This window comes from Passer domesticus, chromosome 14 (genome assembly GCF_036417665.1).
Source record: "Passer domesticus isolate bPasDom1 chromosome 14, bPasDom1.hap1, whole genome shotgun sequence".
Taxonomy (NCBI): Eukaryota; Metazoa; Chordata; class Aves; order Passeriformes; family Passeridae; genus Passer; species Passer domesticus.
In genome coordinates, this window is record NC_087487.1 from 2,922,595 (window position 1) to 2,940,097 (window position 17,503).

Below are 17,503 nucleotides of genomic sequence, written 5' to 3' on the forward strand. Positions count from 1 at the left end.
GAGGAGCGGCGGCGGAGCGCGCCCGGCGCGATGTGGCAGCGGTCGGTGTGCGTAGGCCTGCTGGCCCTGGCGCTGGGCTACCTGTGCGTGCTGGGCCCCGAGCTGCCCCCCGCGGCCCTGCGGCAGCTCTCGGCCTCGCTGCTGGGGACGCTGCGGCGCGCCCGTTCGCTGGAGGCGCGCACGGTGGCGGCCTGGCAGGCGGCCATCGTCCGCCCCGCGCGCGGCTGGGCGCGCGTCGCCGTCGGGTAGGTGCGGGAGCGCGCTGGGAGCGGGAGCGCGCCCGGGCCGGGGTGCGCGTCCCGCTGTCCGCGTGTGCGGGACCGGGACGTGCGGGTGCGGGTGTGCGCAGAGCGGGGTGTGTGGGATGGACCTGTGCCGCCCAGGTGAGACTTCGCCTGCAGGGCGGCCTCCAGCTCTGGGGACCCCAATGTCAGGATGCTGCTGGAGCCAATCCAGAGGAGGTCATGGAGATGCTCTGAGGGTGGAGCCCCTCTGCTCTGGAGCCAGGCTGGAGAGCTGGGGGTGCTCACCTGGAGAGGAGCAGGCTCAGGGAGAGCTCAGAGCCCTGCCAGGGCCTGGAGGGGCTCCAGGAGAGCTGGAGAGGGACTGGGGACAACGGATGGAGGGACAGGACAAGGGGCAGTGGCACTGCCAGAGGACAGGGTTAGGTGAGGTATTGGGAATGAATTCCTGGCTGTGAGGGTGGGCAGGCCCTGGCACAGGGTGCCCAGAGCAGCTGTGGCTGCCCCTGCATCCCTGGCAGTGTCCAAGGCCAGGTTGGACAGGACTTGGAGCACCTTGGGCTAGTGGAAGGTGTCCCTGCCCATGGCAGGGGATGGAGCCAGATGACCTTGAAGGTCCTTTCCAGCCCAAACCATTCCATGATTCCATGAAAAAGAAGCGGATGCGAGTGCAGCACGTCCCGCAGTGCTGCTCAGTCAGAGCTGGATGGTGGCCGAGGGGATCAATGATCCAGAACACTCCTGTGGTGGGGATTTAAGCCAGGCTCTGGCCCTATTAGAGCCCTTCTCCAGAAATATCATTCCTAGCTTGATTGTCTGTAAAACAAGTCCATGTACAGTCTGAGGGTTGGGCAGTTGGAGCTGCTGGGCCATCCAGCTCAGGCTGGCAATAAACAGGTACCAGAGACAAGTTAAAAAGTGGAGAAAGGAGTGAAGCCTTTCTTTGGAATGCTGACATCCCAAACTGAGTCCAGACACAGCTGGAGAGAGATAAGGAGGAAGGGACAGGGAAGGCAATGAATGTTGAGCTCAGAGAAATTCAACACCCTTTCTCTTTTTGAAGTGGGAAGAGAACAAGGGGAAAGTTCAGGAATGTCACATTGATCTTATATTTAGTGCTTGACTCACTTTTAAATATATGGAGATGGCAGGTAACTTGGCTTTGACTGGAAGATTGATCCTTTGGATGTTGGAAGGGGTTATCCACGTCCATGGCTGTGTGGCTCTGTGTTAGCAGAGGAATATGACTTAGTTTTATCCCCTTGGATCTGTAATAATTCATTAAAACGTAAATTTGGGGCTAAAATGCTGCTTGAATTTATGGTCTCTCTGCAAGGCTAGGGAGTTTCTCTGTCCTTGGTGTAGGAGGTGGTGCACATCCAGAGGATTTCTGGGTTGGTTACCTCGTGGAATGGAAAGCCTCAGGGTTTTTCATGTCCTTTATTTTGTGTGATGCAGCTTTTTTTTTGTTGCAGCCCAAATCTGACTCCTGAGAGGTCACTGCTGAGGGAATGCGGAGTGCTGAGCACTCCTCACAGACAGGGAACAGGAACTGGCCCTTGGACTGTCGTGGGGGAGATGTGGAGAAAGTCAGGGATCCTGCACAGGTTTTATAGATGGTTGGATCCCTGTCAGGGAAATGTGGGGCAGAGGAACAGAAATGGCACTTGGCAGCTGTGACAGAAGATGCTGAAGTTGCAGCTCTGTGGAGTTGCTGGTGTTATCTCAGGAAGTATTTGCTACACTGAAACCACAGTGAGACAAGGACAAGTGTTTCTAATTTGTCTTCTGGGGTTCTGGTTTGTGCCAGAAAGTCTCCTGTCCTCTGGTCTGTGATTAAATCAATGAGACGTGGGGACTGGAAGTTAGACTTTCCAAAAAGCCTGGATCTGCTGACATGGTTCTTATCCCTCCCTTACAATCACAGGATTTTTCTGCTGTTTCCACTGCATGCTGTTTCTGTGAGTTTGGGATGATCCTTTGGAAGCTGCCGTTTTCAAATATTTCAACTGACAAATTGCTCTCTTGACTTTTTGTAAACAGAGCCAGTCTGTGTGGGGAGTTGTGTGTGGGTTGGGTATTATTAGGAATAGTTGAAACTCCAGAGGCTGATCTAGCTGACTTAAATGCTTTCAGTTTTGTTTTTAACAGTTTTGAATCACATGCACATTTTAAACCCCAAATACATGGGTATTAGAAGCTTTTAAAAGCTTCTAAGAATTTAAAATGCCACTGTTACTATTCCTGTTCTTTTTAAGCAAGCCCAAGGCAGGAAATGAAGTAGAACCTGTATTGTAACATACTCAACCACCTCTGGACCACACAGCTTTCCTTGTTTCCATTCAGGAGAAAGTTAGAAATCCCTCCCTGAGCACAATAAAAGCCAGTCAAACGGAGAAAGCTTTAGGAGAGAACTTCAGGAAATTCCTGTGTCTTTTTTCCCTTTGGCTGGGTGCTCTCCCCCTGCAGTCAGGGGTGTGACCTCCCTGCCCTGAGGTGTGTCTGCTTTTCCCAGGACACCTTTTCTGTCTCCCTGCCAGCGTCAACGCCTGCGTGGACGTGGTTCTGTCTGGGGTGAAGCTGCTGGAGGCTCTGGGCCTGGAGCCCGGCGATGGGAAGAACCACGCAGTCCTGGACTCCAGGCAGGACCTCAAGGAGGCTTTTGCTCACTTCATGGAGAGAGGGGCGGCTGCCGAGCGCTTCTTCAGCGACGGCCAGGCCTTCCAGGCCATCGCCCGCGCCGCCTCGGAGCACCCCGCAGCACAGGTGGGTCTGCACCAGGGAGCCTTGGGAGCCTCTCTCCTGCTGCCGTGTCACTGCTGGCTTTCAATCCCCCTCTGGAGTGCAGAACATTGAGGAAGAAGCTTGTGCTGTAGCTTGAGGTGTGTTTTTTTTCTGGGATTCTGCCCTGCTGCAAATGAGGGGTGGTTAAATGGTCTCTCCCCTGCTGACATTCCCAAACTGAAATGTCAGAGATGTCTCTTGGGAGCCAGATGGGGCTGAGGATGTAAAAGAGGCTGGGAGTGAGGAGTTGCCTGATTTTTAGCTGTGTGGCCTGTTTTCTGGGAGAGAAGCCAGGAGTGGTTTGGGTTTGGAAGGGACCTCAGAGCCCATCCAGTGCCACCACCTGCCATGGCAGGGACACTTTCCATGAGCCCAGGGACACCTTCCATGAGCCCAGGCTGCTCCAATCCCTGCCCAACCTCACCTTGAACACTGCCAGGGATCCAGGGACAGCCACAGCTGCTCTGGGCAACCCATGCCAGGGCTTTCCCACCCTCACAGGGAAGAATTTCTCCCTAGTATCCCATCTAACCCTGCTCAATGGCAGTGGAAGCCATTCCTTGTGTCCTGTCCCTCCATCCCTTGTCCCCAGTCCCTCTCCAGCTCTCCTAGAGCCCCTTCAGGCTCTGGCAGGGGCTCTGAGCTCTCCCTGGAACCTTGTCTTGTCCAGGTGAGCACCCCCAGCTCTCCCAGCCTGGCTCCAGAGCAGCCCTTGGATATTCTCCATGGCCTCCTCTGAGCACCTGTGACCCTTAGGACAACCCATATTTGCTGCTTTTCAAGCTCAAATCAGAGTTTAACTGGGAAGTTTGACCTTTACTACTGAAGGAACTTCCACAGTTCCTTTCATTTCAAATGGGCACAGGCAGCAGATTTCACCTCGACCTCAAACTGGAGGAAGAACTGCTGCAGTTTATAAATGATTCCTTGTCAGCCTTGCTAAAAACCCACAGGGAGGTTGCACAGGACTAAGGGCTGTTTATGTGCTGTTTTTACAGTGCTGTCAGTGTTGGGAATTAATTGATTTTTACCTGGTTGTTACCTGAAGGTGAATATTTAGATTAAAAATAAAGAATGCTCAGCTTGTTGCGAGAATTGTAAGATCATTTTGCCTTCAGCCCCAATAACCTTTAGTCACTTGGGTACTGCTGAACATTGTTCTAAAAAGCCAAAATCTCCAGCCTGTGCTGAGGACTAAATGTGTTTAAAGGTCCCAAAGCAAGGGGATGCCCACACCCAGCTCTGTTTGTTTTACAGCTTTACGTGGGAGGAAATGCTGCTCTCATCGGGCAGAAGCTTGCAACAAATCCAGACCTGAAGGTACACACATCTTCCAAACATCTCATGCCACTTGGTTTTGTTCTTTAATTTGCTTGTCTCATGTTATTTCCTTGTAGGTTTTGGGGATCTGGCAGTTATTTTTTAATTTCTGCTGGTAGAACATATGGTTGGACTTCCTGATTTTTAAAAATTGCATTACTAACTTTTTATAATCAGTTGTGTAGGTGATGCTTAAATTTTGGCAAGGGACGTGGTAAGGGAAACTTTGTTTGTTTTTCCTTATTTTCTAGATCCTCCTGTGTGGCCCAGTTGGTCCCAAACTCCATGAACTGCTGGATGACAATGTGGTTGTGCCACCTGAATCCATGCAGGAAAGAGATGAATTCCATCTTATCTTGGAATATCAAGCAGGTACAATGGAGCAGGTGTTCAGTGGTACCCCTGAACATCACTAAGATTGGTGCACAGCCTGAGGGGTGTCATTCCCAAGCTCCATAAACACTAAAATGCTCCCTGAAAACAGAGAATTTAACCACGTGCCGATGAAACTCAGGGTAACCTTCATGTAATGCCTAAAACAGTTCTAAAAGCTAAAATTCTTTTCTTGCTGCTGATGGAACCCATTGAATTGGTGATCTTGCCCAGGAATAAAGCAGTTCACACACCTTTGCTCCACCCCAGGTGAGCAGTGGGGCCGAGTGAGGGCTCCTGCTGCCAACCGCTTCATCTTCTCCCACGACCTGTCCAACGGCGCCCTGAACATGCTGGAAGTGTTTGTGTCCAGCCTGGATGAATTCCAGCCAGACCTGGTGGTGCTTTCAGGGCTTCACATGATGGAAGGGCAGAGCAAGGAGATGAGACAGAGGCGACTCATGGAGGTGAGGTGCTGAATCCCTGAATTTCCTTCATTTCCTCTCCGGGTGTGTCGTGGCAAGGCCTTGTTTTCCCAGGTTTGAAGGTGTAGGAAGGCTGTGCCACAGGTCTCAGGATTGAATCCCAAAAGGGGAGTGGGAGCTGCAGGAATGGCTGAAGTCTGATCATGTAACACTGTCTTTTCTTAGATTCCATGGCTTGTCTGGGGAAAAGAAGGGCTGGAGGATGTTGACCTGGTTACTGGGCTTATCTAGCAGCTAAACCAGGCTTTTTCTATGCTGGACACTGAGATGATCCAGGTTGAAATCAACACCTGCATTCCTTAAAGAGGATCTGTCTTGTGCCACCTGTTTTACAGCTGAGGACTTGTCCTGATGCAAGGCATTGGCGTTTTCCATCTTCTAGGATCAGCTTTTCTGCAGCTGCTTCAGATTTGTGAGGTTTTTGGAAGTAATCAATTAGAAAAGTTCTGAGCTGGGACCAGATTAAGGCTAGATAGTTTTCCTGCTCTGGGATTCTGCAAACTAGAAGTTGTTTTATTTCCTCTCCTTAGCACTACATACACAGGTCAGACATCCCATTGAATTGTTCATATCCACACACAGGGAGATTAACGGGTGTGTATCTTGAGTCACAATCCTTCTTCTTCTGTTCCTTAATAAATATGTATTCTAAGGTTGTTTTTTCCTTTTTCCTGTAGGCTGTGGCCTCCATCTCTGATATCCCAACTGATATTCCCATACACCTGGAGCTGGCCAGTATGACTGATCAGGACTTTATGAGCAACATTATGCATCAGGTAAGGAAAATGAAAGGAAGTGCTCTTGTGATCAGGTTCAGTATCACAGTGCACACACTGGTGCATGAGTATAGAAATCAAAACTCCACATTTGGACTGTGCATTGGAAGATGAATTGAGGAATGAATTTGAGCTGAGTTTATAATTTTAAAATATCCCTCAATTTCTTTGCAGAATTTCTTTCCTGGTGGTTCCTTGTTTGGCTTGACACAGCTCTGATCTCAGTGTTATATCTGGAGTTGATGTGTTGTTACTCTTTATGGTCAAAGTGTGTGTCTGGAAAATTAATTGCACCAAATGGAATGTTTTCTTGGCTAAGTGATTCTTACCAACTTATAGAAGTGCAGTGACTGGGAAACTGGGTGCTGCTTCTGCTGAGCCAGCAGCAGGGTGCTGCAAACACCCCAGCCTGGGAGGGCTGCCAGCTGTGACTCCGCTCCTGAGGGCAAACCCCTGTTCCCTGTTTCTGTTAGCAGGTCTTCCCCCTGGTGAACTCCATCGGGCTCAACGAGCAGGAGCTGCTGTTCCTCACCCAGTCTGCCTCTGGTCCCCACGCCTCGCTGGCCTCCTGGAGCGGCATTCCCGACGTGGGGGTGGTCAGCGACATCCTCTTCTGGATCCTGAAGGAGCACGGCAAGGCGGCGGAGCGGGCCTCGGACCTCACGCGCATCCACTTCCACACGCTGGCCTACCACATCCTGGTCACCGTGGATGGCCACTGGGGCAACCAGGCGGCGGCGGTGGCGGCGGGGGCCAGGGCTGCCGGCACCCAGGCCTGCGCCACCGACACCATCGACGCCAGCAAGGTCTTCCTCAAAGCTCCTCTGGAGTTCGTCACCTCGCACACGGAGGCGCCGTCCAAAATCTCCCTGAATCCAGACGAGCCCGTGGTGCACTGGCACAGGGAAGGCATCTCCTTCCACTTCACCCCCGTGCTGGTGTGCAAGGATCCCGTGCGGACCGTGGGGCTCGGGGATGCCATTTCAGCCGAGGGACTGCTCTACTCTGAAGTGTATCCTCAGTAGAAAACCAGGACTCTCCTCCTTCTCCAGCACCGCACGGCGTCCGAGAGCCGTGGATTGGGGTTTGAAGCAGTGATGGTATAGGAACAGAGCCGGGGTGTGGTGTGTGTTTTCTGGGTATAACTGAAAAAGAGCCAAAGAATAATTCCAGGTATAAACTGTCAGCTACATTCCAGTCACTCAGCAGTGACTCGAGCGCTTCACGTGCAGGTCAGGTGCAAATGTTTTAATATTTAATGTGAAAACTGGCTTTGTCTTAAGGGGGAGGGACACAAAGACCAAAATCCCTGGCTGGCAAAGTCTGCTGTTGGTAGCTCAGAATGGATCTTTTCTGGTAGTGCTGCAGAGTGCAGCAGCAGGAGAATTTCCTGCCCCTGGATCCCAGGGAGAGCACAGCAGTGCCCAGCCCTGCTTTGCCTCTGGTAAATTCAAAATAAAAGGCTTGTGGGTTATCTCCTCCCAGCACTTTGCAAACCTTCCTTGGGGTGAGGATGGAATTATTGCCTGGTGCAATCACCTCTCCGTGTGCCCAGCCCCAGAGGGAGCCAAGGTCCCAAAATGTGACACAGACTGAACCTACTCCAGGCTGCACAGGTGCTCCTGGATATCTGTGACTAAGGGTGTTCAACTGAGCCCCAGCAGCCTGTGCTTAGTTTTTAGGAAACAAGGAGTGAAGATAATCAGGGTTTCTGTCTGGGGGACAGCTCTGTTTCCCTGCCAGGGAACCCCCAAACCATTCCCTGTGTTTGCTGTACACTAAAAACTCTGCTAATGGTGTGTTAAAGAAAAGCTCTTGAATGCTGGAGACTCATTTTTGGTTGGTTGAGAATGGTTGTGCCAAATTTTTCCGTCTCCCTGCCCTCTGTTAGGAAAGGTTAATAAATCAGGGAGGGTCCCTCTGGAAGCTCAAAAGCTGCAGCAGTGTTTTCCAGGTAAGACTGAAGTGAGATGGCCTTTTTAGGGTTTGATGTTGGGTTTTTTTTTGACTAGGTTACTGATAGTTTCTTTGCTCTGGCCTTTGAAATTAAAAAAGCAGAATCACGTGTCCTTGTTAAATATTTTGCTTCTATTTTTTAACCTTTTCACAGTCACACGTGTAGAGCACCAGTATGGTTTTCTCTCTTCCCAGCATGGTTTTGTCTCTGGCCACTTCAGGAACCTGGAGTGTATTTGCACAGCTCTCAAGCCAGTTTTCAGCAGAACTGGGTTAAGTGCAATCAGCATGTCTGGGCAAGGCTGTGCCTTAGCAGAGCCTGGCAGAGGTTGTTCCAGGTCAGTGTGTGCACCTGAGTGGAGGCAGGAGAGTCTCTGTCACTCAGGGTGGAGTGATCTGTTGCAGTAATGCTGTCAGGCTGCTGTCACTGGTGTTCTCTGTTGGGAAAAGCCATCCTGGCTGCTCTGCAAGGATGAAAATTGGCAGCTGTGCTTGCACTGACTCAGCACACAATGCTGTCTGTCATGTGTACTCAGCTTTCCCCCTGAGCAGTGTTCTGTGCTCTACAGAGCAGAAGTGCAGTCAGTGCTGTGTTTTCTGCAGCTCAGCCCACCCTGAGCTTCCCCTGAGTGTCAGCATTTTATCCAGGTGCAGGATCTTCTTAAGACTGGAGGCATTTCTACCCAGATTATTTTTTATTATGATGATTATTACTACTGTTATTATTATAATTGATAAACTGTAGCACAGGAGTTGGAGTTCTGGTTTAGTCTTCCTAATCTGAAAATAAATGGAAAGAACTCTCTTTTTGGCTCACTTAGAGGTCCAAGGCCATTAGCAAGGCTGTTTTGCAGCCTGGGATGGTGGCCTTTTGGCACTCCACTCCTAGGGCCACCAAAGGCCACGGATCTGCCAGCTGGAAACTGATCCTTGGCTTATACTGTGGATTCTGGACCTGGAAACAAAACAAAACTAAATAGACACAAGCTGTCACCAGCAATGGCCCTGCTGCTGTATTTCACTTCTTGCTAAAACACTTCCAGGGATGTGAGGCTGATGGGGCTGACATTCCTTAGGGCCACCTAAAAACATGTGACTGCACATACAGACCTTGTCCCAGGGTCAGCTGTGCTTGCATTGAACAGGAACATGACAGGCTAAAATTAGCTTTTTTAATCTGAGTCAGTAACTGCTGTAAAGAATCATTAAAAAGGAGCTTACTCCTTAGGAATCATCTGGGCCAAAAAGCTAAACTGATAGAATTATTGTTAGCTCCTTCTCCCTGCTGCTCCTCACAGGAAAACATTTCTGCTGCAGCCCATTCTGGGTGTGCTGGGAACACCTGGCAGGGTGAGCCCAGCTGTAATCCCAGCAGCTGGGCATGGCCAGGCTGCTGCTCTACCCAAACCTGCTTTATCAGGCACACAGAGCTCATCTGCACCCCAAGTCTCTTCCCAAGGAGAGCCCTTCACCACCATGACCTGTTCATCAGCTGTGCCAGTGGGATCCCTGATTAAGTTGTGGAACAATCTATATGGTAATAAATCTGAATTGAATGGAGGGGCCCAGCAGCCTCTGCTTTGTTTCACATGCTGTGAACATGATGTGCTTAACTTCCTTCTGCCTTCCCAAATTAATCACAGGGAGGCAGAGCTCCTGAAATGCTTCCCCTGTACTTGCAGTCTCACACCTCTGCACAACTACAGTAGTGACAAAGAGGAGAAGCTGCTTCAACAGCTGCAAAAACACCAAAGCTTCAAAACCAGGCTTGAGCTGACCTTGTTCCTCCTCATCCTGTCTCTGCAATTTCTGTTTGTTCTCCTGTGTTACTTGTACCTTGAAATCCATAGTGATGGATGACCCAAACCTCAGCCAGCCTCACTCCTGGAGCAGGGTTTGCAATGGAAATGTTTATTCACACAGATTCTGCTGGAGCTGCAGCAGCAGAGCTCAGCACTGTGACAGCTCTCCATGGTAAAACTTGTGCACATTGGTATTTTCACTTGTGTGTTCCTGCAGCCACCTTGGCTTTGGTTTATTTTGCTTTATCCATGATCCAAAATTGGCATTCTTCCCATGTTTTCTGTGTATGGCACTTACTGAGGGTCAGGTGCTGGCTTATTTGGGAGGTGTGAATCACAGGGGCCTGGCAGAGTCTCAAAGGACACGTTCCTCTTCTCCACTGTGCCCTTGGTGCTGTGCCATGGAAGAGCCAATCCCAAATCCAACTCTTGCCATTTGAAAGGCTCTTTACCTCTGTTCCTCTCCAGGGGAGTTTCTCAGCACTACTAAGAATTACTTGATTTTCTTTTGTTTCCTGGTTGTGTCCTGTTGGGATGTGTGAGATCCAGCCACGTTTGACCTCCCTTCCCAAGTTCATTGACAGAACTGGTGCTGAAATGTTCTTCCTCAGCCTTTGGCAAAGACCTCATTAACTGCTTTGTGCTGGGTGTTTTAGAGCTTTGCTCAACTCATTAGCCACTGGAATCCAAAGCCTGGAGAGCAGCAGAGCACTAAATCCATTCCAAAACCCAATGGAAAACCGTCAGCAGTTGTGCTTGGGTTCTTTTTTTACTATTTATTCTGTAATGATACACTGAATTATCAAGGTTTGTGTGCCACAGGGTGACTTTTCCAGCCATGTCCTGAGCAAAGAGTTGAATAATGGGACAGTTCTGTGAAATGGTACAACAGAACTCAATTTCCAGTTATCCTAAAATGTTGGTTGGGGGTTCTTTTGGAGCTTGCAGCTTAGGTGAAAGCTGAGGGTTGTGAGTGGGTGAACAGCTCAAGTGTCTCTGTGCCAGTATTGTCTCTGTGCAATCTGTTCCAGAGCAGCACTGGCACAGACTTGTGTCACACAACTGCTGCCTTGCTGTTCCTGGGCTAAGGAACCTCAGAGTGTTGGGGAGAACAGGAGAAAACCAGAGGAGAATACTGGGTCTGAGTAACCTTGGCAGTAAAACTTGGATCTCAGAGCCAGGAATGCTGGTTCTACCTCTTGGAGATGCTGGATGAAGTTCTCCTCTTTCACTCTGGAGCAGTTTCCTGTTGGTGTCTCAGCTGGATCCAGGCAGAATTCTCAGGGAGGCACTGATGCAGACTCTGGGGGGAGGATGTTCTCTCAGCAGAGGAGAGGGGCAGGTTGCAAACAGCACATGGCCATTCCCTCCTGTGCCAGGAGCTCTGTTCCCAGCAGCTCAGGAACACAAATGATGGCAGGAATTATCCCATTAAAATGCAAGGGGAGGCAATGCAAAAAAAACTCCTGGAAACCTCCCCTGTGAATTTCTCAGGAAAGCTGCCCCTCAGTGCAGACTGGGTAAAACTGGGTTCAAATCTCACCTGTGTCTTCCATTAAAAACATGGATTTTTTTGAGCAGTATGGTTTGAGGGAGTGGTAAAGCTTTCCTTGTAGCAGAACTGGGTTTTCTCTTCTAGAAAAATCTTGGCAGATGGAGTACTTGTTATAACATGGGCTCTTTCTGAATGCATTTATGTGTGGAGCTTGTTATTTTAGTAAAGTTTTCCCCCATTCAGCACTGAGGCTTGTCTGTCTCTGCAGAAGAGGCTTTGCCAACTGAAACCCACTCCCCAACTGGGAAATCTAAATTGTGAACAGCTTTAAGGCCCCCACATCCACCTTGCTCAGTCACAACTAAGTAAACAAGTACAGGAGCACAGCATGTACCCACTAACACTGCCTGGACCATAAATCAGCATCCAGTTGTCTCAGGGACCTCAACACCATATTTTTCTGGGTTGAACACATGTTGCTGGACAGACAGATCATTACTCTTGGCTGGAAAAAGGGCTTGCCACCCAGGCACTGATGTTTGAATGACTTTTGTTTCCTGTGCAGAAGCCAAGATGTAAAGTACCTTGTGAGTTCTGCTTTACCCTGTTCATCACAGACCTTTCCCTAAAAAGGGGAAGAAAAGTCCTAAAGCAGATGGTTTCTGCTTCCCTCAAAATTAAGCTCATGATTCTTTTCAGTTAAGGGGGGGAAAAGAGGGGATTAGAATTATGGCTGATGCCAGAAACAGGTTTTGGAACATAAGGTGTGATTTCCAAAATCCCTAAATGCCTCAATGCAGTCCTGCTGAACAGTCTCTTGCTTAATTCCAGCTGAAAGGGCAGTCCAGCCTCATTACCATTAGCACAAAAATGCTCTCCAGAATGATCCCAGGAATTTCCTGCATGCAAATGCCACCCTCACCATGCCCAGGGGAGGAAAGGGGACAGGACAGGAATTGCAGCTCTATTTATTATCCAACTGGAATTACATATTCAAAAATGCTCCCCTAGACATGAAGCTCCCAGAAAGTAAGAAGGTGCTACTGCTTCATTTTATAGAAGAATTGGTTCACTGTTGTATAAGCTTTTCATAAAATATATATTTAAAAGAAATCCCTTCACAGTACCTCCAAGAGCAGTTATGTGCTCCCTGTGTGACACTTATCCTAGCAAAGCATCATAGGACAAAAATCTGCCTTGAATTCAAGTTTTGGGGCTGCAGTGAAGAATTTGCAGCCCCTGCCCACCCCTACTCTCCAGTCCTCACCTCTTCTTCCCAGGCACTCTGTCAGGCTGCAGGAACTTTCAGTGTAAGAAGTTAAATGTGAATAAAAATCTCTGCACTGTACCTGACTGACACTGCTTCTTGTCTGGTTTGTTTCAATTTGCCAGTGCTCTACAAAAAATTTAACTCCTGGCAGGAGGGAATCCTTACAGAAGTGCTGCCCTGGGGCTGAACTGACACAAAACCCAGCAGGAAGGACACCTGAGAGGGGAAAAAAAAAAAGCCACATTAAAATGAGCAGTCTTTTTGGCTATCAGAACCCAGGGGAAAGTGAGGGGTTCTACTCTTTCAGTGCTCTCCAGGGAGCAGGAGAGCAGCTGAGCTCCTGGCTGGGCTCTAAAGCTGCATTAATGTCCTTTGGATAAGAGCAATAAAGCACACAGCACAGCTGAAGGCTGGGATGTACCCAGAGCCCTGCTCATGCTGCCTCCAGGATGTTTCCATGAGTAACCTTCCTCTCCTGGCTGGTAATTATGGAGGATACAGTCCAGCAGTGCAGAACCAAAAGCAGGAAATACATTGTCAAACAGCTGGGGAGCTTCACCAGCCAACACAGAGCCCTGAAGCCTCAGTTTACTGGTTCTTGATGCAAACTCAGCTGCTCACCAGTTCAGCCACTGGAAGGGTTTGATTCTCCTCACCATCCAGGATCCTAAATCACTACTGCTGGCTTTGCTAAAGGCCCTTCTGGAGGACTCATACCCAACCTGTGGAGAGTTGTGACTGCACTAAGAGTAGCTAGACAGAAACCTCTGGTCACTGCAGTGACTCCTTGGAACCAGGCAGAGCTAAAATCACTGATAGGGAACAGCTCCACCCAGACTGACTGGGGAGAAGCCACCACGGGGCAGGGTGGGGCAGGTCCCTTTCCCCAGTCCCAGGCAGCCCTGGAGAGGCTCCTGCACTGCCTGTGCTGCCCAGAGGTGCCCTACTCTGCTGCCTCCTGGCTCTGGTGCTTCTCCTTCCCCTGCTCCTCGTCCCCTGTGGGGGCTGAGCTCTCCTCAGGGCTCGTTTCTGAGTCCTGCTCCTGTTCTGGTTCCAGAGGCAGGGAGGGACGCTTTTTTGGCAGAGCTGGTGTTGCAGCACCTGGGGAGAGAACACAGTTAGAGTTACTCTGTGGCTATGTGTGTGTTGTCTGCTCTTCATGTCCTTCCCAGCAGCAGAGGTGCAAAACAATCCCAGCTTTTAATTACCCTCAGATTCCTTCTGCCTAACATTGGTTAATTGAGTTATCCAGACCTTACAGTGCCTGAAATCCTGCTGAAAGGCAGCTCAGGTACAGTCTCTCAGCTGTCAGAATTCAGTACAAATGTAGGAATGAACTCATGCTCTAGAAGGGAAAATATTTTCTAGAATCACAAATCTCAGAATGGTTTGGCTTGAGAAGGACCTTAAAGCCCATCCCTTTCCACCCCTGCCGTGGCAGGGACACTTCCACTGTCCCAGGCTGCTCCAAACCTCATCCAGCCTGGCCTTGGGCACTGCCAGGGATCCAGGGGCAGCCACAGCTGCTCTGGGCACCCTGTGCCAGGACCCCACCACCTCACAGGGAAGTGCCACTTCCAGTTCCACTGAAGCTGGTTTATGCTCAAGCTGCAGCCCCAACCAAAGTGTTGTTTTCACTTCACAGCTTTAGTAAATATGGGGAAGTTTCCAGGCAGCTAAAGTAGCTACTTAAAGAATTAAATCACAACAGGACACAAGCTGTTTCTACACTTAGATTTAAGGTGCCAACTGATGTTATGAACCAGCTCCCTTCTCTGATCTGGATAATGAAGTCCTTCAGGTACACCCTAAACCCTGGTGTGTTTTATTTTTCAGATTTTCTGGCTAAGTCTTCCCTGCATGGAAAGTTTATTCCATGTGTGAGAAATGGAACAGGTCCTTAGGGATGCCAAAGAAAGAGGCCTGGATTACACAACCACTCTCCTGGTTCGGTCCACAGGCAACAAGACTGAGAGTGACAGAAAATCATCACAACGAGCAACATCTCCAGTGCATTCCTCCTTGGAAGCTGAGGGGTGAGAGGAGGTCAGCCTGGGAATGGCTCAGGAGCTGCTCCTACCCAGCCCCAGCACATACAGAGATGGGCTGAGCCTGCAAAGGCTCACACCACCCCCTGAGAACCCTCAGTCCCACTAAATCCAGCAACACCTGCAAGGATGGGCAGCTTTGGAGCAATCCAGCTGCAGGATCATTGTCAGAGAAATGATGGAAGTACTTTGGAAAATTGTCCATCTTCTCCCTTCTCTGCAGCAGCCTCTGTGCAAGGCAGCTCCTGGGCTGCTGCAAAGAGGTCTGGTTGCTGAAACTGCTTCCTTTCCAGAGCAAGATCACAATCTCATGCTAATGGAATCTTCCCTGTTGAGGCTCAGACAGGAAGGGAAACTCTCCCAGCCACCCACATCCCTGCAAAAGCAGGAGAGTGAAATACACTACAGAGAGCATCTTCCTGAGCCCAGAAATCTGGGAAAGTTATCACCAAATATTGCCCTCACTGCTGTGTGAGCGAGTCAATCCCTTCCCAAACAGGCTCTGTAACTCTTCCAAAGGGAAGAGAGATTTATTTTCTTCTCTCCCACATCTATACTTGAAAGAACAGCAGAGGAGACGTACCTGGGGGGAGCTGCATGGTTTTCCCATATCCTGCAGCAGAGGACATGGCTTGACCCAGGGCCTGGTTGGATCCCAAAGGCTGCTGAGAGCTGGATTTCCCTGACACAGCAGCTTTCTGCTTGGATTTGGACTCTTTAGAAGGCTTGGTCCAGACCAGGCTCTCCCCGACCTGCAGGGCAGCCCCCATCTTCTGGGCCATCTCCACCATCTTCTCGAGAAGAAAAAGAGAAGAGCACTGTAAGCAGGGACACTTCAGATAGCAATAAAGTCAACAACACCATCCAAAAAAAACTACAAGAAAAGATCTGTGGAGAGCTGGCTACAGTTTGGTGCTTGGGGGAAACATCTCCACTAATTCAGTCCCTTAATTAAGAGGGAACCTTGTCTTGCTGTGTATTGATTGAAGAACTGGGCTTCAAAGAGCAGAAAGGAAGTGAGCAGCTCTCAGCAGGCACTCGCTCCACTTGGAAAACCTCATCAGCACAATTTCTTCCTAATAACTGCACTCAAAGTCAAACCCCCTCCTCATCTGCTGCCAGCCCTGGGGTGGCTCCTGAGCCCAGCACAAACCTCAGGGTCGAAGTCGGGCGTGCTGCCCTCCCTGGCCAGGCTGACCTTCCTCTCCATCTCCCGGTACTGGCCCAGGGCCCCCTGCTTGTCGCCCTGGTTGTAGAGCAGCACGGCGTAGTTCAGGTTGATGAGGGGGTTGCACCTGCAGCAGACACATGGGATGCATCACATTTCCTGGGGGAACACTTGTCCTGGCTGCAGTAATGCTAAGGTGTGCCCAAGCAAAGCTGGACACGCCTCATTGTGTGGCACCAACAGAGAGGCCACAGCCAAAGTCCTTTGGGAGCATGGCCTGATGACAGACCCAGTGCTCTGCAAAGGCCCTGGGTGTGGGTGCCAACAGAACCCCCCCTCACTGCCTCCCCCTCTGCAGCAGCCAGTTCTGTGCACCTGGGGGCAATCCTGGGACTCCCTGGTCTCCCAGCCTCACCAGTGATGGGGCTTTTGTCACACTGAGACAGATGAACTTTCTCTGATTTACCCCAGACTCTCCCAGCACTCCCAGTCTGCAGGAGAGCAGCTCATCATGGGACAGGCAGTGTATGTCTCTGCCCTGCTCTTGGGTTCTATTTTATAACCTGACACAACACAGAATGTGCTGTTTACATTTCATTTCCTCACCTCCTCTCTCTCCTACCCCAGCAAAACCACACACAGCAGCAGTTACTGCTACAGGTGAACACAGGCACCTGCTCCCTCCCTGAATGAAGGTTTCACAAGGCAGAACTGCTCACACACTCTCATTTCCCAAAGGATCCACCTCCTTCACCGGGACACATTAACCCTCTCCAGGAGGGCCAGGGTGGGTGAGCAGCTCTGCCTGCTCACAGCTCCCTGTGTGCACCCCACAGGAGCTCCCTGCAGCCAGGCCAGGCAGGGATGCTCTGAGGCTCCCTGTGAGTGAGGGACTGGTGCCCTCTCCTGGAGCACGGCTGGGATAACTGGAACCATCCACGGCCAAGGCTGAGGGAACACCCTCTGCAGCAATGCAGAAGGGAAGGAGCCTGTTTGCACTGGACAATAAATGAAGTGTAACCTGCAGGCCCTGACTCTCCAGTCCTGATGACTCTCCATCCCAGTGCAAGGAAGGCAACTCTTAGAAGAAATCCCACTGCATTTATAACCATGGCTTCTCCTTTAACTAGGAAACTGGAATGCTGAGCCCACCACTGAATAAGCCCTCCTCCCAATCTTTGCCAGAACACTGAGATCACACAGTCCTGGGAACAGCCAGTTTTAAAATTAATTGAACTTGATGGAGCTATTTCACTGCCTTCAAGAGCTGAGAAGCAATATGACAGTCAGAGAAAAATCAATAGCTGAATACCCACAGAAAGGACAGTCACAAGCCAGAACCAGGAGTGGAACATATTTTTCTAAAGAGTTTTCCAAGTTATTTCCATTCCAGCCCCCAGCATGGCACCCAGGCCACTACAAAAGCATTCCTGCTGATGGAAACCAACCACCTTCATCCCAAACTGTCAGAACACACCAGCAAAGGAAACTTGTGGGGACACAGATTCAGCCTCACAGTCTGGATGTTCCCCCCAGCAGGCCCTGGAAGGAGGAATTCATTCTTGCTTTGATGAGGGTTTATTTTCCTGCTCAGACCATAGAGGTGGAGCATTGCCCAAGTGCCAAACACTTGGGGGAAGCTGTAGAGCTCTTTTCCTGCTCACAAGGCCCTGACTAAGGAGTCTGAGCTGCCTTTAAGGTCCTGTCCTGCCTAGGAATAGATTAATGGAATGGTTTGGGTGGGAAAAGACCTTAAAGCCCATCCAGTGCCACCCCCTGCCATGG

At 50.2% G+C, this 17,503-nt stretch overlaps 2 protein-coding genes across 4 annotated transcripts in view; one reads left to right on the top strand and one right to left on the bottom strand.

Moving 5' to 3' along the window:
- The first annotated feature begins 30 nt into the window (after nt 1-30).
- ADPGK (ADP dependent glucokinase) lies at nt 31-12,580 on the top strand. Of its 2 annotated transcripts, none has more exons than XM_064389459.1 (7): nt 31-245; nt 2,783-3,008; nt 4,284-4,346; nt 4,598-4,718; nt 4,989-5,185; nt 5,881-5,979; nt 6,453-12,580. In XM_064389459.1, the coding sequence occupies exons 1-7, from the start codon at nt 31-33 to the stop codon at nt 7,002-7,004; spliced, it is 1,473 nt and encodes a 490-aa protein (XP_064245529.1). In that variant the 3' UTR covers nt 7,005-12,580. The 2 variants fall into 2 exon arrangements, with proteins under 2 accessions (XP_064245529.1, XP_064245530.1); XM_064389460.1 differs by having other exon boundaries at nt 6,456-12,580.
- BBS4 (Bardet-Biedl syndrome 4) overlaps nt 10,123-17,503 on the bottom strand; it is a 36,477-nt gene continuing 29,096 nt past the window's right edge. Inside the window, exons 14-18 of one of the 2 annotated variants that reach the window (XR_010347775.1) lie at nt 15,704-15,845; nt 15,134-15,341; nt 13,450-13,603; nt 12,582-12,718; nt 10,123-11,040 (exon numbers count right to left, since the gene is read on the bottom strand). Coding sequence is in view for 1 of the 2 variants with exons in the window: in XM_064389453.1 (XP_064245523.1) it covers nt 12,664-12,718; nt 13,450-13,603; nt 15,134-15,341; nt 15,704-15,845 (559 nt within the window). In the remaining variant the exon portion in view is untranslated. Of the gene's footprint in view, nt 11,041-12,184; nt 12,719-13,449; nt 13,604-15,133; nt 15,342-15,703; nt 15,846-17,503 lie in introns of those variants that run through there. The other variant, XM_064389453.1, reaches the window with a different exon arrangement.

Excerpts from the sequence above, each read along its gene's own strand:
- ADPGK (XM_064389459.1), top strand. The coding sequence starts at position 31 with ATGTGGCAGCGGTCGGTGTGCGTAGGCCTGCTGGCCCTGGCGCTGGGC. Across the intron at positions 3,009-4,283 it reads CGGAGCACCCCGCAGCACAG|CTTTACGTGGGAGGAAATGC; the intron begins GTGGGTCTGCAC and ends TTTGTTTTACAG. Across the intron at positions 4,719-4,988 it reads TATCTTGGAATATCAAGCAG|GTGAGCAGTGGGGCCGAGTG; the intron begins GTACAATGGAGC and ends GCTCCACCCCAG.